Below are 12,776 nucleotides of genomic sequence, written 5' to 3'. Positions count from 1 at the left end.
ATATATATATATATATATATATAATACACCAATTCTAGTAGGCAATGCATGTTAGGGTATTTTGTATTGGCTTTAAAGTCACTTCTCGAAATGTTTTTCAATGAATAGTGGGAGCAAGGGATCGAGGGTGAACAATGAGTTCAACTCCATCAGATTTCAGCCCCATATGGCAGAGATTAATTCACCAAGACAGGCTAGCTGGCATGCGAGCCGACACAGAATTCGCTCTTCACTTCCAAAAACGTTTCTGCTGTGGAAATTCGCCAAAAACAATGATACTAGAAGTTTGGAAACAAAAAGTACACGCCAAAACTATAACAGCACTGTCCGTCTCATCCCAAATACTAAACCATTCAGTTCTGTCATTGTTTCGGTGCGCTTCACTATGCCCAACCTAGACAGAAAAGTCGAAGACAAAACTTCCAATCCGCGGCTTGCGCCTTTACGACCGCCTTGTTCAACAAACGCATTTCATCAAGTTGTAAGTAAAATGTAGCATAACAATAAATGGGGCAAGTTTGGAACCGATCGATGAATCGTCGTTTCCGAAGTTTGGTACTATTCCTAGAATGTTTCCATAACTTGAAATCGAATAAGTAGTCCTGGATCACAAAGTGCTCAGAATGTTTTCGCGTCGGTCACCAATTCAGCGAGTCAAAATGGCGTCGGATTGGTGTCAGAAATTGGGTGATCCGACAGCTGTGGCATGGAGGCTATAAAACGGTACTTTTTGCTACACATGGCTTTTTCGAAGGTGTGCGGTTTCACCCTGCAGCGTCAACTAGTACGTCCCGATTAGACAGCTGTTATCAACAGCTTAAGATAGTTGACAGTCAAACCAAAGACTAGAAAACAGTGAAGATAAGTATCAAATGGTTCAAAAATCAGACGAATCTGTCCAGCAGTAAGCTATACAGTAATCGGTGTTTTTAAATCTAAAACCTAGGAATTTCCCCCACCTGTTCAGAATCGCCGATTTAGACGGAAAAGTTAGTGAAGAAGTGGAAGCTGCAGCATTACGTTGAATCATAAAGCCAGTGTAACTGAAGATGAAGAAAGATCTTTGAACTACCGCTGGTGAAGAAATAAGCCACCAATTGGCATCGACCTTCAGGCAATCAAGAGGATTCGCCTTGCAAGATGGAACCACCTGAATATTGAGTGGGTGACTTCCTTTGGAAAAGATTTTTCCACAGAGAAAGTACAAAAGTGTTCCCTGTCAATTACGACTTACAGTGGGGTCACGTTTAAGATAATTACGTGGTGTTGTTATAGTGCGTTTTTGCCTCCGAATCAGACTCAAGCGAAGACGTAGTATTATGCGATACGACACGGGGGGTGAGTAGGCATGAAAACGCCGCAGGGCGGAGACTGGACATCATGTAAGGAAGGGAAAGTCGTGACCGGACAGGAACAAGGTACAGTCTCAAAAACAGTACGACAAAGCGTGACAGTTATATCCCCATGTCACCCGAACAACACGAAATGCAGTGAAGACATTAAGTCTGGTACAAGACCAGATGTGATGGCTGGTGGACTGTATGCATTTCGGTGGATAGTTCACTTCAACGGATGAACGAAATCCCGAGAGTCAGTCTCTCCATCTCTGTCCAGAAATGTAAAATATGACTTGGACTATGGCGTCCCAAAAACAGGGAAAACAATACGGTAATCTACAGGAGTACCTCAAGATGTAATTTTTAGGAATGCGAACAAAAATAATCCACTAACCGGGGTCAGAGTCGCCACGGAGTCCTCAAACGAGTTCATAAACAAAATTATCTCCAAACGGGTGCCTAATCGTTCAATCTTGCATAAATGGAGCAACAATCGGTCCTCATCTGTCAGGTCGTCCACATTGAGTTGATCGGTGAATTCGTATTTCAGATAGGTTTTCATTTCGTCCTGGGTAGGCAACTGGTGATAGATTCGATCAGCCACATCCTGGCTAAGTTCCAATCGTGTTATGTCTGACCACAATCGCTCGCGTGTGTACTTTTCGGATTCCAAAAATCGAAGGAGCACGCCAATACAACTGAACAGCAAGAAAAAAACAGTAAAAACAAAGTAAGGAATAGAGCAGCCAATAAAGATGAGTTGCATCAGTACAGTGAGGTCATCAACGAGAGCCAGCTGATGCGTTTGCAGCCCTAGACACTCAGATGGGATCGAATCAGGATTTCGCGTAAGGCAGGTTGAGAACCCATCGGTCTGTGGTACCGGTGCAATCAAACAGAGCTGATGCAGTCGAACTCCGAATCGGATGACGGATATGGACTGTTCACCACAATGGCGCGGGCATTTGAGTATTTATCCCGTCGTTTAGCCTAGTTTCACAAGCCCGTTGAGGGCTTTTTGTGACCTTGTCAGGTCACGAAACCTGTCCTCTTAAAATGTGGACCTTGGTGCACACCAAAGTACTTCGATCAATCGTTTCAGTCCAAATCATTAGGCAACTCCGAAAGCCACTCTCTCAGGTGTCCCAATCATGAAAAGCTTACGTGCATTTTTTACGGTCTTTTAGGCTGTCGAACAACTCAGTAAGTCGTTTTTATTCATCTGTTCGCATGAGGTTGCACTCTCAACGTTGACAAGCCTGATTCAATAAATACGGTTCTGCTGGTCGGGCGTGTTCGGTTGCACGGCATACTGCCTGGATAGGCAATGCTGATGTTTTTACACCAGCGCATTACGAAATCAATAAAATATCCTTGACTTTTTGTAAAGCAATGATGAACAAAACACACCAGCGAAAACTGCGCGCAAAAGTCACTGGTTCAAATGACGTTAGCTTTTTGTTCAGAAAGAAAACAAGTGCAATTTTCGTTAAGCACGTTGACCTGTCATAGAAAAATACCCAAAGGAATGTCATAACAAAATGCTCATTAGCATTGGTTCAAAGTCCATGTTTCTTTCAGTGGCTGTCATAGAATGCCAGTGAAAGTAGACAGAAAATACGTTTTTCCTAGTTGATATGGACAGCGTACATCGTAAAGAAAAGCCTAGTTATATGGATACCTTTGTATGGTTGTCGACAGAATAATCGTCTGGGTTGCTATGGCAAACAGACTCATGAAAAAGGTCACTGGAACGTACACTCCCCAGAATTAAAGAACCTTTTTTGTCCAACGATGTCGCAAAAAGAACCAGTTGTCCACCGTAGCTCAAAGCCCAATCATTCAGATACACGGCACTCAGTATTCGCACAATGGAACAGAATTTTCAAAAGCCACGACCTGTCCATGGTGGACTAAAACAGACAGGCAACTGAGTTCAGAGTACGAGTCCCTTGAAGCCCATCTAAGTATCCCGGGGTCTCAGCGATTCTATAAAAGTATTCCAACAGACTTTTTCCTCCAGGGGTATAAATGCTTCAGTGGACAATTAAATTCGGTGAGTTGCATCAACATGGAAGTGAATTAAGATGATCTTTGGTTTGAACACACGCAACAGAATTCAATATTTTGGCGCAAAAAGTTCTATTCCACTCGCAAAGGTTTTGTAACTAAGAGCATTGTGCGGCCAATGGGCCTCCAGATGCAACGTCATCAGGTTATCGATTACATGTCCAAACCATCGAACACACTACAGTAGGAGGCCATAAGCGGGATCGGTCCAACATTCTTACAAACCTCACAGGCCTAGCACATGATGACAGATAAACTCTGACTAGGCAGTCCAACTGGAAAGTGACAACAGGATTTAAGCTGGGATCGGCTGTCCGACTTGTCCCGTTAGAGACTCTTGAAATGCTTCTCGGACAACGGCAGTCAAATGTTTGAAGTGCACAGGTTTCACAGTCAGAACCGGAAAGAAATTCTTGCAGCCTTGTACTACCGATTAGCAAAGTACATGTCACAATTAGGGACCGCCTGCAATATTCTGTTTCAAGTTGGTTAAGAGGGTTGATGACTGTGAACTAGCAGGAAAGCTATAGCTGTACATTCCGAGTCTACCACGTTTTCTAAAGAGACCACCCTAATGCCTTGGTTTGGAATTGTTTGTGTCCTCCACTATAGAATCATTGATAAAGTCACACAAGAAAGAGGAGACGGTCCCGGGGAACTTCACTGTAAGCGGGGGAAACTTTTGGTCACTGGGAGTGAGTGAACAGAGGGCACAGAAAATATTCGAACTTCTTGGACCAACGGCGACGAGACTAAATAATCTACAAAGTCGAAAGTTGCCGCGAAATTCGTGGAGACGGTGAGTGCGAATAAACGGAAGGCGTAACACTGTTCAAGCTTTTGAAACCAGATGTACGGTCCAGACATTTTCTATCCTATAGCCGAAGCAGTCACTTCGGGTGATTCTTTGAGGAAAGGCAGATATCATGGACTGCTCCCAGTGGTCGGCAAGTATCCTTCCTAAATTAGTCAAATCAAAAAGGTTACTTAACTGTTGTGGTGTCCAATAATCTAATAACCATTTGTACCATCTGAATTCGCACGCCCGAAATACGCTCAAATGTTTTCGAATCAGGTTTATTCATATTGCATCGCCCATATGAAAGATGAGTGCCAGGTGAGTCCAACTGACTGATAGCTCAGTAGTTAAAGCACCAAATCACTGCCCGGAAGGTCCGTGGTTCGAAACCGACCTCTGCCTCTCGACTTCCCCTGTCTAAGCTGGCAGTATCAAAGCCTTCGTGCTTCCTTTGGGTGGCATGGCAGCTAGGCACCGAAAGGGTATTACAGCTGAACGACTGACTACTCAATGTCTACAATAAGGATCGCGCCCTCACACTACAGAGCGTTTTCTCACCACAGTTACGCGAATCAGTAAGAGCAGGGAGAAAACCTGTATTACGACAGTGAGTAGACGCAATTTCGAAGGATGCTACTCCAGAAATCGAACCCTCACCCCCCCAACCCCCTACTAAAAAAGTATCATTGTTTGAGGAAGACTAACGAACTGAGGATTGTCATGATTAGTGCTGCCAAAAACCTGTTCGTGTCCACAGACATTATCCTCATACGATCACCATTTGAAGCATAATGGTCTATGCAAAATAAATAACTGAGTAAAATACGGGCCGATATCGATAGTCATATTAGTATGAGTCGTTCCAACCAAACCCAGCCAATGCGTTGGAGACGCCGAAAGTCAAACACCGAGTTTTCTCAAACTCTCTGCGCACAGTCAAGTTTCTGATCCATAAAGGATCGTACTAACGCAGCGTAAACTCAAGGCATGACAGACAAACTGACAGGGGAAAGATTAACGTAAATCCACACTTGCACATACGAGTTGGTGCAGGGCGCCTTCAGGAGATGCGCCTGACATCGCCATTATTTCTGACGACCAACTGGGTTAAAACTAGCCCTCTGATCAGGAAAAATGATCACCGTTGGACCTTTGGAAGAGTGGCACCGTTCGAGGGACTGTCTCAAAGTCAAGATATGGCAAATACATCCTCGGTCAGGGAGAGTGTCTCTTCTTGTAATCGATCGACCTGCCCTATAAAATGCCAGAGATCATCTTTGTTGCCATGTCTACAAGGCTGATGCAATGATAGTTTCCTTGGACATTCTTTCGCCACTTAAGAAATTCGGAGTTACCATCGAATCGTCCATTGGTATCGTCTATTGGTATTCCGTTTTCGTTCTAGAAGGATTGTCGTGGGATCGTCAGAGTGTTTACCAGAGATTTATCTTTTTTTAAAGGCCGGGTGCCCTACGAAGTTAACGCGATTATATGAATGATAAATCTCGCTTGATTTCTGTTGCAAATGAAAGACCGGTGTCAACGCTACATTCAGGTTCATTGAGACTGTGTTAGGGAAGCAGCTGAAGTGTTCTTTAAAGTGTTCAGTTCACTGCTCAAGACGACGATTCTGAAAATGAACTAGTGTTTCATTACTTCCTCAAATCGTTTAGCCGACACCAATCTACTTTTGGTCAGTTGACTGAATAACATGGACCAAATAACATGAACAGCATGGATACTACTTGTGGCAAAAAAAACTATCCATCTCCTGGATCTTACAGTTCACCGGAGTTCTCCATCATTCTTCAGGCCACTGGTTATCCAGCGTGCACCATCGTGGGACGCTCAACTCGACGAACTAGTCGGATAGCTTGAATAAAACTGCAACGTGGGTGAGATCTCTTGAGTTTGGTGAGGAGCTATTTCGGTCTATTTTACTGGGCGGAAACTTAGATAAAGATTATCCGCTGAGAAGCTGGTTGCTAGATTGTCCACTGTGGACATGTTGAAGGGCGGAGAGGGGATGAGAGTGAGGACCGGTGACAGAAGAGCTGAAAAGTTGTCCACGCCAAGGAAGGGTGTTTGCTTAGGATACTTCACCTCAAGCCGCTGACTTGAAATTGTGACCCACAAGGTAGTGTGTAGTAGGGTTTTATTAGGAGACTCCTCCCAAAGCCAGTGACTCAGCAGTCCGATCCGGGAGACTGGATTAACCCGAGGGTGAATGGAGTCGGGCACAGATGCCTTAGTCTTGATGCTACTGTGCATAGCAGATGCGTTTGCAGCTGCATCAGGCACTTGGAACGTTTTCATTGTATTTTGACCGTGTAGAATAATTTGCCCCGTGCACATTGACAATCTTCGAACGAGCGGAGTTTGTGGCTTTCTAATCCACCCTTCCCCAGGAGGAAACATTCCAGTTTCCATTAAATAGATATGCTGGTTGTCTGGAGGCAAAACCTTACTGCTTTCAAACTTTACCTCCAGACCATTTCGTACTATGATTAATCCTAGAACGCCAGTTAGCTTATCCTCGTCTGACCATTCCCTGTGGCTTTCTTGGCATGGTGGAACCTTGTGAAACGAAGTCCCGGCGACTGTAGCTAGTAGGGTTACCGCAGCAATCAAGCCCGAGGTGGCAGCTTCTGGTCGGGCTGCCGGTCCAGGAATCAAACCAGATGGCTGTGATTGTATGACGGATAGGACAGGAATTTAAAACCTGACCGAATTCAGTATAAATGTATTAGTCAAATAGTTTGAACGTTATGCACATCATATCGACTGGTATCCAACTAGTGCTCTGCTAGAATGTGTCCATAGAATCTCTGCCGTCAGATTCAAAATAGTTTACAATTTGTTTACTGCCATATGAATGCGAAGGGCCACGGATTTCCGAAAGTTCAGCAAAAGAGATCGACAAGTGAATTGAAGCCAAAGTGTGGATGGTGTGAATTTTACTCATGCCGAATGCGACATTGTAACGGATCAGAGAAAGCTCAGCCGAACGACGTTACAAGGATGGACATAAAAGCACTTTGGAGATTGAAGATTAGAAATCAAAACTCACACATCAGTCATAAAAACCAGGTGGGTGCGTAAGCTCCACACAACCGGAGGATAACACACTGTAACATTGTGCGCATGAGAGTCGAAGGCATATCCGTATCACTCCACCGTAGTGAGATTCACAATTACCGCAAACACACCATGCCCTTGATGACAGCCGCCCGTGGCTGAAACCAGGGTAACACAATTCAATAGCTCTCGTTTGAGGATAATGGCCAAGTGTCTTTCGAAATCATACTTTCGGCAGCATTGTGACGCAGTTCAACTATCGAGCATAAAAAGGATGTTTGAAAACTAGGCTCACCTACTGCGACACAATCCGGTGTAGCGTGAAATACCATCATCATTGTTTGACCGGTGGACTGAACTTTTCGTAATTCTATAGGCATGCCGAAAGTCAGTCAGCCAAGTGGTGATTCCCAAGCTGTTTCGGCAATATTCCTCCATTTTACCGGCTTTTTCTCGCTCCATGGGTTTGGAGGCTTCCAACTTTCAACTTCCAGACCTTATCGGTGTTTCTCACAAAAGGTTGTTTATTCCATTACTCTGAATAACCAGTTATTCCAGTTGTTTAATAACCTTCCTTGATCCAAACACAGAATTCATCGATTTTTTCTTACTCATTAGGGCATAGTACGTCCTTTTTTACTCAAAATAGTAAAAAATAAAATAAATAAATCATTCCGCCGTAGCATCCTTTCGGTGCCTAGCTGCCATGCCACACGAAGGAGGCACGTGGGCTGGGATACTGCCAGGTTGCCCAAGCCTAGACAGGGGAAGTCAAGAGGCAGAGGTCGGGTTCGAACCACGGACCACCTTCCGGTCAGTAACTTCGCGCTCTGACCACTTGGGCCATCTCGTTCAAAATAGTATTCCTTAGCATGTCACTGGAAGCGCCTCTCTGTAATGACTGCAGTGTTTTTTCGAACTCAATACGAGATGGCCTCATCTTCCGTGATTTTGACAAAGCTATTATGATTGAATTCCTCATTGCAGCTCATGCTTCCCCGGTAGCCAGCGAGTTGTTGTGCTGAAAAAATCACTTGTTGCATTTTTCTAAGGCTGCTTGCACCTCGAGCAGCTGCACACACTGACTTCAAACGGCTTTCATGCTCAAGAATGTACACCGAAATTCATTACATGCCTTGTATGACACGCCTTAAAGTAAGGGTTTGTGGCAAGAAAGCGAGCTGCCGACCATCATAACACCGACATAAACCTGTCATCACGTGCAGGTAACTTCTGATGGTCTATAGATCAGCTACTGACTTATTTCATTTGATGAACGATTAGATACAAGTTCGACTCACTGTGCAGACATGGAAATGACTCAGATGGAGACACACTCGAAAAAACTTTATTTTTAAAAACGTTCGGATGTAACGCTCTTTCGGTGCCTAACTGCCATGCCACCCGAAGGAAGCTGGGGTACCACAAAGTTATCCAAGCATAGACAGGAGAAGTCGAGACTGAGAGGCCGGGTTCGAACCACGGACCCTCCGGTCAGTAAATTCGAACTCTAACCACTTGAGCCATTTCGCCCGACACACTCGAAATGAACTTATAACTCAGAGGGATAGGTGTGGTTCAACTGTGGTACCCTTTCGGTGCCCAGTTGCCATGCCACCCGAAAAAAGCACGATGGTCGACGTACCATCACTTTCGTTCAAATAGGACAAAAACTAATGTGAGCAGATAACAGGACACACCGTGGTTTTACCAGAAACTACTCCCAGCACATAGATTTATGGGAAATGGGAAACGAAGCTGAATATCACGGACCACACGGGAAGTATTATTTTTGTTGTATCCAGAGTCTGTGGAAGAGAACGTTGCCATGGTCACCTGTCTCGTTTCTCACTTAAGATCCGGAAGAGGACAGTTCAGGCAGCCACAATCATCGTCCCTAAGCATCACTTGGCTGCATAGTTAAGGCGTGGGATGGACTTCAAGAGTCGACCACTCAACCACGTGATAAAATAGGCTCCGGCTCATACACGTTTTCCAATTAACGCCCTTAGATCGGGCCGTTAGCACCTCGCCATGTAAAACGTGTCCTAAACAAATGGGATTTCCTGTAGCTTCCGGCACAGGAACACACTCAGTTTCTTTGTATGATTTCATGGTCCCTTGTAGTTTCTATCCAAAAGGTTGACCACATATCTGCGTCTGCAGAAAAAAATAAGCTGGAGTGTTAGGATCTGTGAATCACGCCTCAGTATAAAGGCCAATAGCACGTAACTCAGGAGAGAGTGGTTCCCAAGTAGCTAAGCAGACCCAGCTAGCCACTGTCATTTTCAATGAATTAAACTATCTCGTAAATCTTGTTGAACGTGTCATCCGATGCCAGTAACGATAATCAACTCACCGATGTCGATTGGTATCTACCAGAGACTTCTTCTCCAGTCGTTTTGCAGGCTTGCTTTGTCCGTTTTCTAGCCCATCAATCGAATCGGTGCCAACGGTCTGAGTGGACAACTTGAACAAATCTTCAAGACGTTTGGTATCAATATGATTCAAAACTTCTTCATCGTTCATCCCAACAAAAACGGTACCTCGAAGTTGTTGACTTCGTAACACGGTCCAGTTGACCAAAGGTAGTTTGAACCGGGTTTGTATGGGGGGTCGGATGGGAACAGCTACGGATGAGTGGAAAAGGAATAGTAATCGCGTTCGATAAGATTAGTATACGAAGTAATTCTGGAATCACGTACAACTATGCATAGATAAATATGATAGTCCACCAGTACAGGATATTACCCCTCTGATAAAGACTTACTTGAAAAGTAACTTGATGGTAACGGAAGACTCAACTGAATTGTACGTGAAACTTTCCTGAATTGAATAGGTTTCACAAAGGTCGCCTCATACTCCAATTGAAAAGATGAGATAAGATATCGAAGTGTTTCACGAGTAATCATAAAAGTGATGGCAACTAGAACAACTACCGGCTTCGTTCTTCTTGGGGAGTCCCCGAGTCTTCCAGTGAGCCAGAGGAAGGGCAAAACCCATGGCGGGCTGCCCAGAGCTTTCACCGACATTATTAGCGGTATTGATAATAACAACAATAATAACAACAACCAACGAAAGATACCAGAAAGAAGTATACAGTTGTCAGCTGTTACGGGGCGAGGTTTTCTACACAAATAAAGCCATATTTCCCTTCTCTGAAGAGATCGGCCAAAAGCGGTCTGTTTAGGGAGGGTCTTTAACAATGAATCACTGGGAAATGGTTGTTCTCTGCCGAAAGAGATAACTCAACCATAAGCTGTGTTGCAAATTTTCGGGACTATCGGCACCTCGGGGTGACAATGTGACAATGAAGTAGATAAAACTCGAAAAGCAGCTCAAGTTGAAAGAATTGACTCATTCATGCACGTCCAAATGGCAAAGACTCGAAACAACGTTGATCTAGTAAGGATGACCAGGGGGAAAATAGTTAGGGTATAGCCAGTGCGACGACAGACAGCATCCCAAATGTGTCACTTACTATTACGTCTGAGTGCCAAGATTGGTTTAACACACTTTGCTGACAATGGTACATTGTCTGGCCACAGCGCACTGTCCAGAAAGAACAGCGCGACCTTTATACGCAACGAACACTGCAGGTTTTCTAACTGCGTAAAACGACAACGTATGGTCGGTTGTCAAAGCGTATAAACAGACGTGTGTCCTTCAGCGTCCTCCATAGTAGAATAAAAGTCAGACTGCACCCCAGCGTTCCAAGGACCGATACTCTGTGTTTCTGATGCCGTGCAAGGGAAAATAACTTATCAGTTTGAAGCCACGGCCAACTCAATAAAAAGTCTTCTGTACGAGTTGTTAATCAAGTATGGCGAACAAGCCCCGTTAACGAACAATCTAACCAGCTTGTTGAGAAAATCAGCTAATTTGCCCGTTAAAATATTCCAGCTTAAATCGGTCTGTGCGCTGCAAAATGCACCCAGATCAAGTTGAAAGTCACCGGTGAATAGCTGCTCATCTTAGCATGAGTAATTAACAGACACACGCCATATGACCGCCCAAAAACCAGTTACTTTAAGAGGTCCATGAGTGGAGGCCCAAATACTCACCATCTTCTTCACGAAAAAAAGAATCTCAGGGAGTAACAACTCGAACATCAGGCTGTAAAAGAACTCGGCAACTGCGGTCTAAGAAGGGTGAAACTGACCGCGAGCTGCCAAAGAATTTTCAGCAACCTTGCGACTAGTGTTCTGTCAAGAGAATACCAAAGCATTTCATTGACGGTAGATCGTTCTCCGGGTGGACAACGGTGAGCCTATGGGACGTCCACCGCACTTCACTAGTGATTTAATCTCATGCAGATAGCTTTTGTAGCCATGCGATCGTTCACTCCGACCGCAGTGGGTACTGCGTACGTTCAAAAGCTCCGCAATTTGGCTTTCAGTTCCCGGGACAATATGGAAAATTGGTAGGCTCGTTACTTGACCATATTCGAAAGAGAACAGGGTTAATGTAAGTAAATGTCAGTAGCTACATTATCGCACGCCGGTTGACCAGCCTCTATCTCGTTCAGTTGGGACACCCTATTGAAGCACCACCAGCTTATGCAACCATAGACAGGAGTGATCGAATAGCCAGCATGGGGTTCAAACCATAGACTTTCGGTCAGCAATTTCGTGCTCTTGAAATCTGAACATGGGGGGGTGCGAGATGGCTCAAGTGGTTAGAGGGCGAATTTACCGACCGAAAGGTGGTCCGTGGTTCGAACCCGACTTCCGCCTCTTGACTTCCCCTGTCTAGGCTTGGGCGACCTGGCAGTATCTCAGTCCTCATGCTCCCTTCGGGTGGCATGGCAGCTAGGCACCGGAAGCTGAACGATTTTTTTACTATTTCTATCTCAAGTTATTTCCTCAGGCGAACTAAAAACCAAGCCTAACTGTTGATTAAGTTGATCAGGTCGAATAAATAAAAATTAAATGATATCTTTTTGTATTGTAGCAGCAACGGTAACCACAGCGTTGGTCACTGTATAACTGCCAATTGAGCCCTCAATGGCGCTCGTTCATCCAAGCTACTGCCTTAAATGCATAGCTCCCTTCCAAATTCCCAGTCCACTAACAACCTTGTATTTACGCAACAATTTATCAGCTCCCGCCTCCAATACGCAGCTACCTACCACACCTCCCCAAATCATCGGTGGACAAAACTGTGGCAGCTACAACCACTGTACAAGTACGCGGCTCTTACAGCTGAAAACGATGATAATAATATCAACCGCGATATCTAGGCTAGTAGTAAAGAACGCTGTTGGTAGGCGAGCTGAACCACCTCCTCGTGGTGCCGACCGGGTAGCCTGGACGTCTGTCTGGGTGAGATAAGAGTTCAGCAACTCCAGACAGGGCCAACCACCCCGTTTGGTTTCAATGTGCTGGTTAATTTCGACAATGTATACTACGAATCATCTGGCGCCTCCGCACCAGTTCCAACCAGTACACAGGAGAGACTCGTTGGGTTCACGTGTGAGGAATGTGGCAAGT

The 12,776-nt window shown here is 44.8% G+C and overlaps 2 protein-coding genes across 2 annotated transcripts in view; one reads left to right on the top strand and one right to left on the bottom strand.

Annotated features, from left to right (window-relative positions):
- T265_01552 (hypothetical protein) overlaps window positions 1–12,776 on the bottom strand; it is a gene marked incomplete at both ends in the record, with an annotated part of 69,527 nt that overhangs the window by 30,082 nt on the left and 26,669 nt on the right. Inside the window, 2 exons of the mRNA XM_009165611.1 lie at window positions 1,732–2,035; window positions 9,644–9,914. Of these exons, the coding sequence (XP_009163875.1) occupies window positions 1,732–2,035; window positions 9,644–9,914 (575 nt within the window). The remainder of the gene's footprint in view (window positions 1–1,731; window positions 2,036–9,643; window positions 9,915–12,776) is intronic.
- The window catches only part of T265_01553 (hypothetical protein), a gene marked incomplete at both ends in the record, with an annotated part of 27,888 nt that overhangs the window by 11,994 nt on the left and 3,118 nt on the right, over window positions 1–12,776 (top strand). The window lies entirely within an intron of this gene.

The sequence above is a fragment of the Opisthorchis viverrini genome (genome assembly GCF_000715545.1).
Source record: "Opisthorchis viverrini unplaced genomic scaffold opera_v5_17, whole genome shotgun sequence".
In the NCBI taxonomy this organism is placed as follows: Eukaryota; Metazoa; Platyhelminthes; class Trematoda; order Opisthorchiida; family Opisthorchiidae; genus Opisthorchis; species Opisthorchis viverrini.
This window is presented reverse-complemented; position numbering and strand designations above follow the sequence as displayed.